The sequence below is a fragment of the Penaeus japonicus genome, unplaced genomic scaffold, assembly GCF_977035675.1.
Source record: "Penaeus japonicus unplaced genomic scaffold, GWHDUDI00000001_assembly GWHDUDI00000008, whole genome shotgun sequence".
Classification (NCBI taxonomy): domain Eukaryota; kingdom Metazoa; phylum Arthropoda; class Malacostraca; order Decapoda; family Penaeidae; genus Penaeus; species Penaeus japonicus.
Genome location: NW_028234410.1, coordinates 31,039,236 through 31,048,543, shown reverse-complemented (window position 1 = coordinate 31,048,543; position 9,308 = coordinate 31,039,236). Strand labels below are relative to the sequence as shown.

Sequence of the window (9,308 nt, the reverse complement as noted above, 5' to 3'; positions counted from 1 at the left end):
AACATCCCTACTTTGGAAACAACAAAGAAAATCATGAGTTGGTGAAAAGTTTAAGAATAAGAGAGCAATTCAACATTTCATACAGCAAGATGAATTACTTATACATTGCTTTTCCAAAATCTCCACCAATAAGGAAAATTTTGTAATCAAAATGTTGAATAATTCATCCAACCTTCTGAACTCATTCATACATTCATTCATGAATATCCTCTAATATTCAATCAAAGTACCACAAACGAACACTTCTTTGCACATGAATCAACATTATGAACAAGCTTGATTTTTTCTTCCAAGCTCACACATCTTGCCGCAGTTCAATCCCGAGAATACAAAATCAGATAGAGGAAAGCTGAAACAAATAACAATGGCAGTAAATTCATGAAGAGTGAGGCACATCAAATTAAACACTAACATGCACATCAACCCAACACAAGGCTAAGAGAAGTCGAGCTTGGATTTCCCACATTGAAGCATGATTAACAATATTGTTTGCATTCCAAAATCCAAATATCTTGGATTCAGAATCATATAAAAATATTGATAGAAATAATGGTAAAAATGATAATAAAAATAACCATAACAACAATAATGAAAAACTCTCCCTAGAGAGGCAGCAAAGAACACAGAACAGGAAATCCAAGCTCATAATATTACCTTTCTTTTAGCCACTTGGCCTTAACCCTACAGTGAAGATGCAAGTTTAGACTTTTTTGTACCTGTATGGAGGCGTTGTGGTTTGGCATCCCTGAAGAAATAGAAATGAGCACTGTAAGCGCACATGGGGAGAGAAAGAGAAAAGAAAACGCGTCAGTACTTACATTAACAGACAAATGGTTGGGAATTATGACTCACGCAGCTGTAGTTACACAGAACAAGTTGGGAGGAAAGTTAAAAAAGACGAAGAGTGATGACAAGATAATAACGATAATGACAATAATAATCATAATAACAACAATAACAATAACATTAATAAAAATAATAATAAAACAGGAACCTTTTCAAGCCATGAATTAAAACAGAAAGAACAGCTGAGTGGTCATACAAACAAATACCCAAATGATTCCTACATAGTAATCCCACTTGTAAGTATTTACACTGTGCTTTTAATTAGACTAATATTCACCTTCACATGAAAACAAACTAAGTGTTATTGCATACTGCAACAAAATACTATCTGATGAAAGTAGTTCCTCAAAGGAAAAAAATACAAATAAAATAAAATAGTAACAATAAAAAAAAATGACAGAAAAGAAAAAACAAAACTTTGAATTCCACCACAAAAAAAATAACTTTCACTAACAATTAACAAGCAAACAAACAGGAACAAACAAAATAAAATCTGGGGCAAAACAAGTATTCATAAAAAAAAAAAAAAAGAATTCAAGTGATAGGACAGAATAACATACCAGCGATGACAGTATTGATGCATTCATAAAGCAGAGACATAGCCGAGGTGCTGTGGATGGAAATTTTATGATTATGCTTAATGGCTATCCAAGAGAAATAGGCTACAATGACTTTATATGAGTCAGATATCAATATCAAATGAATAAGAGAGAAAATCAGGCAATAAATAACTTAATTCAATGTTCTTCATGAATTCTTCATGATTCTAGATAGTGATTGTATGCATTTTTATACAAAGAATATACTCAGTTACAATACTTAAGATTAAAAGAAAAGTACATATATCAAAGAAATTTTGAAATTAAAATCATGTCCCTCCCCTTAAGGTAATGAAATCTGTAATCTATATATAGTACAGAATTTAAAAATGTACTACATCCTACTTCTTGCAATACAGCATTTTACAGAAAAGACAGACACTTGTGACCTTTTTGTGCAAACTTTTGAAAATCATAAAGTGGATAGTGTTGGAAAAATTACAGGATAAATAACCTATCATCTACACATGCACTATGAATTCCATGCATGTATGCAAGTGATTCATTCTCTCTTCTCAGTTAGCAGATTTTCAGCAGTTGTGAAAAGTGGCTGTTGCTAATGAGTTTCCTTCACTTCAACAGTCAATCAGTAAGGGTAGACTATCACTTATATGAAACTCCATCTATGGGATTCAAAAAGAGGATCTTTACTTAAGCTTAGGAGGATAAAACTACATATGCTTGACTTGGCTAAGAAATGATGCAATAATAATTAATTGTGAACTAATAGAAGCCCCAATATAATATAAAATGGAATGCACAAATAACTCAAAATGAACTAGATGTTATCCTCTTGCACAGTCTTGTTTCACTAGATGTCCAAGGGCCTACAACTAAAAGTCTGCACATATGGTGTTAGTGTTCCCACAATCCTGTTATATATACCTATAAAAAAGTAATTTATGAATATAAAATGAAAATTACTTGCACATCCACACCTGTAACCACCCACCATCTAAACTTGTAGCAAGCAAAATACCTGCATACATTAACATTCAACATCAAGCATGGAAACACAAATTTGTAGCATACATAACCCCCCCCCCCACACACACACACACACATCACCACCACCAACCCATATGCACTCACACAGACAGACAGACCGACAGACACATACATACCCAGAGACAGAGACAGACAGACAGACACACACATACCCAGAGACAGAGACAGACAGACAGACATGACAGACACAGACACACACACATATATACACATACACACACCCAGAGACAGAGACAGACAGACAGGCAGACAGAGACAGAGACAGACAGACAGGCAGACAGACACATACATACATACATACATACATACACACACACACACACACACACACACACACACACAGACAGAGACAGACAGAGACAGACAGACAGACACATACACTTACACATACACATACACATACACATACACATACACATACACATACACTTACACTTACACTTACACTTACACTTACACTTACACACACACACACACACACAAACACAAACACAAACACAAACACAAACACAAACACAAACACCCAGAGACAGAGACAGAGACAGAGACAGAGACACACAAACACACATGTACACTTGGTCAAGTCCACAGATCAGCAGTCATTCAGCAGTACAGTACATGTTTACCTGTGGATAAGATTTGTGAGGGGCTCTATCAGCTTCTTGCCTAATCTGGGCTCTAGGGGGGTCAGAGCTCCAAACTGCCAAAAAGGAGGGAAAGCTTCATCATTACGAGGGTCGCAAGACTAGGACAATCGGATACTCCGCTGCAATACTTTGTCAATAAAAGATTTACAAAAGGTCACAACCACGTACAGGACATGTATATAATGGAACAGCATAAGAATGAAAAGTCTACAGTTTCTCCTTGCAGTTCTAAAAATAGACGATGAAAACTATCTTTATAGGGATGTCATAGATGAGGAGGGAAAGAAAAAAAAGAGAAAGGTTCAGTAGCTGGAGCCAAAGTATACAGTAAATGGAGTCTACAAGAGTGTTGCATACAAATGTCTGTTTTTGCCTGATGTCTTACCAGAGGTTAAAGAATCTGTAAATTGGAGAGTGATTTTTACCCTAATGCCCATTCATCATAATCATATGTTAACAAATAATAAAAGCATGTGTAGTAAATAAAAACAAAGATTGCAGAAAATACTAATGCACATTGGAAAATGAGGTCTGCAATATGAAGGCCATACAGAAACAGTTCATAAAAAAGAAAGAAAAGATATCAATAAGAAATCATTACATTGTGTGTCTAGTTGTGAGATCATAAAGAATGAGACTACAGGACTTCTTTCAATTATTTCCCAGGGAATTCATTAATATAGGAAACTATTTTAGAAAACTGAGTATTAGCAAATACTCTTTTCTTTAAACATAACCTTTAAACATGACTATTATAACAAAACAAAAAACAGAATGTGAACAGAGTCAAGTGCATGTACACTAGTTTGCTAAAAGATACATTCTTTTCAAGGAGAGAACAGAGAGAATAGCAATGAAAAAGAGAAGGCAAATGGAATGAGAACCAAATACAACAGTTTATACAAAATATAAGTATGATTCAGTGATTTCTTAAAAGGTCTCTTCTTGTAACAAACAGATTCCTTAGTCATTACTTCAACATAGGTCTTTGTACTTGCATACAGTATACTGCCACTAGTTTTAAAAATCATTCCTGTAAGAATGGTCTAAATGTTAACCAATGTTACCTTATCTGTAAAGATGAACTGCCTCAAATCAAAATCACACACTGAACAAAATTCCTAATCATTATATTGTATCCTACAAACCAGCTGGCAAATCATCACCTTATTATATTCCAAATAGTATCAAATGGTTCAATAACATATGTTGTACAACTATTGCCTCCTATGACACAAGCTTTCCTAACAATACAGCAATAAATGGCCTGTGTAATTACCTTCATTTCCAGGAATAAAACACAAGAACATGCACTAAAACATGGTATCATAAAAAAAAAAGACAAAGGATGAATGTAAATTTGATCCCAAGGAGTCTGCAATGCTACATGTTGAATCTCTACACTAAACACAACTCTAGCAGTGAGGTAAAAAGGAAATGACAAATGCTGCAAAACAAGTTTTCAACCCAGGCAGGTGCAACCCTAAGTGTATTTTCTTTTTTCTTTTAATTCTTCCAGTGAAACTAGGCCCAAGGTGTAGTAGAATAATTACACAAGGGTCATTTAATTCATCTTGCTGTACCTGCTTATAATCTCAATGAGGGGCTCACTCAGCCTTCTGCCTAGTCGGGGCTCAATGCTCGTAAGAACCCCAAACTGAAACGACTTGTCTGTCAGCTCACCAAAATAAATTATAAAATTTATCTGAATACTAAGAAAAAGAAGGAAATTAAGGAGAAAAATATAAATAAAGAGTTGTTCATCACTGTGCTAAAACATAAAACTAATAAACAGATAACGATTAAAGAAAACAATCCAAATAAGTGGGTTCTAATAAAATCATGACAAATATTTCCCAAATGAAAAAAAAAATAAAAATATGGTAATGATTTGTTTCAAATTAAGTGCAACATCATTCTTGTAAAAGTCCATGACAATTATAAGAAAAAGAAACAAAGGAGAAGAAAACAGATTCAGCAATTCAATTATCTGGTAAGAGCCATAGTCTGCAACTCAGCTATATTTTGATTGTGATCATTTGATAACATTTATACTGGCTGATAATAAAAAATGTATATTTTATATTATTATTCATCATGAGCAATTCAAACTCTTTTAAGTGTAGGTGTAATCAACATGTAAGGTTAAAATTATTTGACATGACAAAAAAAAAGGATCCTTGCACTCTCTCTAAACACAAAGATATGAGTGAGAAACCATAATAGTTGAAATGATATAGGAAAGACTGGAGGGATAATGCAAGACTGGAATCCTTCGAGACAGTATTTCCAGACTATCAGAACCTGAAAACAAGGTCTTAAAAGAAATCAGGAAAAACTGAGAATGTGAAAAAGAGGTGTATAAGTTAAATTAAAGACATGAATAATGTGTTAGAGGGAGTAAGATCAAGGAGAGTTTTGTTTGGAGGAGAAATACTATATGTCAAGTAAGATGGAATATAATGGTCAGATACAATCACCAACAAAAAACATATGTTACAAAATGCAAGCATCTGTCAGGAGTCCTATGAAAAAAAAAAGTAAAAGTGATTATCAACCTTGTCCATGAATTACACTGTAACAAAATATATAGGCTACATAGTTGGTTAGACACATACAATAATGATGACAATGATAATAACAATGACTGTACAACAATAACAGGTTGAAAATTATTTAGGTTTAATAAACCCTACATAATTTAAGCTGGGTATATAACTCTTTACATAGAAATAACTGATGCAGTGTTGTACAGCCTGCTGCATTCTATTGGCAGATATTATTGTAAATCAAATTAACACAGCGGTAAATATAACTTTATATAATAAAACACTGCCATAATAAGAAAGAATTTAAAAGTTTGACATTTCACGAGTTTTTCCTTTCTTACTGTGGCAGTGTTTTATTATATCTGTGTTGTGCACGTTACCGTGATTGTGTTATGTGATTCGTAACTATTTACGATAAAGGTAAAATTTACTGATGACCATTCATAATTTGGAGAGACAGGTGAAATGGAGTTTAGTTCTCTATGGTTCTCATGGAGGCTTTGATGTTTTTGCTTTACCCCCTTTGAAAAGCATTGTCATTTGCAATATAACAAGCTATATAAAAAAAAGAAATGACAACATATGAATTACTAAACAATGGAGGATATCCATTCATGTAAAATTTCAAAGCTCACTCACCAATTTGATGATCTTGATGAGCATCCAGTTGTTAGTGGAGGAGGTCATGAGTTTGAAGAAGACTGGTGCGAGACTAAGGTAGTTCTTGGGGTTCTTGCGTGCCAGTTCACAGATGACGTTGACAGCTGCCGACTGCACACCAGGATCTGGGTCCTCCAGCTTCTCCTTGAGGCGGGGGAAGGCAGGTCGTAAGGCCTCGGGGAACTTGAGAAACACTTTGTAGAGAAGGAGGACTGCCTTTTTCCGGAGGTATGGCTTGGTGGATGTTAGCTGTTGAGGAGGAATATCTAATGAGATTCAAACAATAATAATGATTATAATAATAATAGTAAAAACAAGCAAAAGAATAAGAGTATCAAAACTCAAGTCATGTTATATCTTTATCAATGCAAAACAATACAACCAAAGGACATTGTGGAACTCTTAACAATCTAGTCTTTCACTAGTGATATTACCAAGGTCATGACATCATTGGCCAAATCTCTAGCAAGATCTCCACTGATGAAACAGGCCAGCCCAGTGAGTGCAGTGCCTGAGTCGTACATGTTTTGACTGTTGAGGTCTTTTCGGATCATATTTGTTGTCAGCATGAGGACCTGAAATGTTGAAAATAAATATGATCTGAAATATGTTTATATCTATATTTGAGAAGAAAATAAATAGAATTAAGAAGATTAATAAGAGAGGAATAATGATAGGGAGAAAAGAGAGGAAAATATTTTTTAAGAAAGTAAGAAAAATCAATCAATCTGGTTGATAACCCTTTACATCTGCACAAAGACTAAGAAACTAAAGCAATCACAATAATAATTCTTAGAAATCCTGGGTAAACAGTTTACAGAATTCTTTTCTCATTGTTCAATTCTTTATCTGTTTATCTGCTTTTCTCCTTACCTCTGTGTCTTGGTGGAAGCACTGTGAAGCGGCTAAGTAACCAATTCTCTTGAAGGTGAACTTGGGAGAACTCATCACTTCAATAATGTTGAATCCTGCCCAGCTGATGTCATAACCTAGCATTTGCAACTGAAAAAAAGGATTCATTGGATTTCATGTTTCATTGTTTGTAATGGCACAAAAAGTGTGTAATTGATTTGGGGAAAATTTATCTAGTATGGTAGAGAGCTACTGATACAAGTGTTTATTCATATATGATAATTATAGTAAAAGCCTTGGCAGAAACATTTCATCTAATTTCCTGACTAGCTGAATATTCAATTTCCTTTTGGTTCTCATAAAGCACAAACTTGATGCCAAAGGTTAGGAATATTTTGTATTTATACTTTACATATACTTTTTATCAAAACCATTTTACATTTTGATGACTCAAGTACTTCCCTTCTCTCCCTCCTCTCTTCTGCACTTATTCTCTTCCATTCTCTCTCTCTCACATCCCCATCCTTGCTTTCCCTCTCTTTCTCCAACACTCACTCACTCATTCTATTTATTATGTCTCTATCATCTTCCTTCCACTTAACTCACTTTCTCTCACTACCTTTTCCCCACCTAAACCTTTCTTACCCGCCTCCCTACCTATCCCCTATAAAATACCAGCCCCCTTCCAAACAAAGAATCCACAAGAGAGCTGAAAGTCAGCCATATACTTACATAGGTTAGCTTCGCAACTGCATTGGCTTTGACTGCCAGGTTGTCTTGCCTCAGTTCGGTCTTGATTTCTTCCATGCATTGTGCTATATATTTGGGCTGAAAAGAAGAAGAAAATTAATGAAAAATGAAATGGAGAAATCAATCCACAAATACAAACATTGTCATAGCCATGTTAACTTGTACCAGTTATACTCTAGGCTCTATTCTATAAAAGTGTCATGGGGTCATGTCTTCTATGTTTATACTATATCAATTTTATCAGTTCACACACCGAGTGCCACATGCACCGGACAGTGATACAGTGGCCAAAAACAACACAAATACAAAGGTTGATACATCCAGTTTGAGAATCTCCTAACACTAGTATACAAGCATTCATCTAGTTTGTATTTTCTATCCTGATTTATAATCAAATCACTTTAACTTCCCTGCAAAATACATTCATTCAAAAACACTTCCAAATATACATAATCCCAGATGAACATATTTGTATAAACTAATATTAGTAATATAAATTTATAAAGGGAAGAGGGAGGGGGAGGGGGAGAAGAGAGAAGTGAGTGAGAGAGGAGAGAGGAGAGAGGAGAGAGGAGAGAGTAGAGAGAGAGAGAGAGAGAGAGAGAGAGAGAGAGAGAGAGAGAGAGAGAGAGAGAGAGAGAGAGAGAGAGAGAGAGAGAGAGAGAGAGAGAGAGAGAGGAGAGAGGAGAGAGAGGAGAGAGAGAGAGGAGGAGAGAGAGGAGGGAGAGAAAGAGGAGGAGGAGAAGAGAGAGAGAGAGCGAGGGAGGGAGGAGAGGGGAGGGGGAAGAGGTGAGGGAGGGAGGAGAGGAGAGGAGGAAGAGGTGAGGGAGGAGAGGAGAGAGAGAGGAGAGAGGGAGGGAAGAGAGAGGGAAGAGAGAGAGAGAGAGAGGAGAGAGAAAGGGGAGAGAGAGGGGAGAGAGAGAGGGGAGAGAGAGAGAGGAGAGAGAGAGAGGAGAGAGAGAGGGGAGAGAGAGAGGAAAGACAGGAGAGAGAGAGGAGAGACAGGGGAGAGGGGAGAGGGGAGAGGGGAGAGAGGGGAGAGAAAGGAGAGAGAGAGGAGAGACAGGAGAGAGAGAGGAAAGACAGGAGAGAGAGAGGAGAGACAGGAGAGAGAGAGAGAGGAGAGGCAGGAGAGAGAGAGAGGAGAGACAGGAGAGAGAGAGAGAGAAGAGACATATACATATATACACATATATATACATATAGATAGATAATATATATTTATTGTTTAATGATGCTTCTTGCGAAATAAGTGATATGTGGTTAACACAGGTGGGTTACAGTATGCTGTATCTTATATAGCTAATAACAATTCACATAATGTCTTATTTCACATATCATACTCAAGATGTTAAGCTTAGTTTCCATCTTTCCCTCCCTCTTAATACGTACATGTG

General features: G+C 35.8%; 1 protein-coding gene across 2 annotated transcripts in view; it reads right to left on the bottom strand.

Annotated features, from left to right (window-relative positions):
- Positions 1-9,308, bottom strand: part of g (adaptor-related protein complex 3, delta 1 subunit-like garnet) — a 34,621-nt gene that overhangs the window by 19,864 nt on the left and 5,449 nt on the right. Inside the window, exons 2-8 of one of the 2 annotated variants that reach the window (XM_043007580.2) lie at positions 7,894-7,989; positions 7,183-7,311; positions 6,744-6,884; positions 6,289-6,558; positions 3,080-3,153; positions 1,407-1,456; positions 717-766 (exon numbers count right to left, since the gene is read on the bottom strand). In XM_043007580.2, coding sequence (XP_042863514.2) covers positions 717-766; positions 1,407-1,456; positions 3,080-3,153; positions 6,289-6,558; positions 6,744-6,884; positions 7,183-7,311; positions 7,894-7,989 — 810 coding nt within the window. The remainder of the gene's footprint in view (positions 1-716; positions 767-1,406; positions 1,457-3,079; positions 3,154-6,288; positions 6,559-6,743; positions 6,885-7,182; positions 7,312-7,893; positions 7,990-9,308) is intronic. The other variant, XM_043007581.2, reaches the window with a different exon arrangement.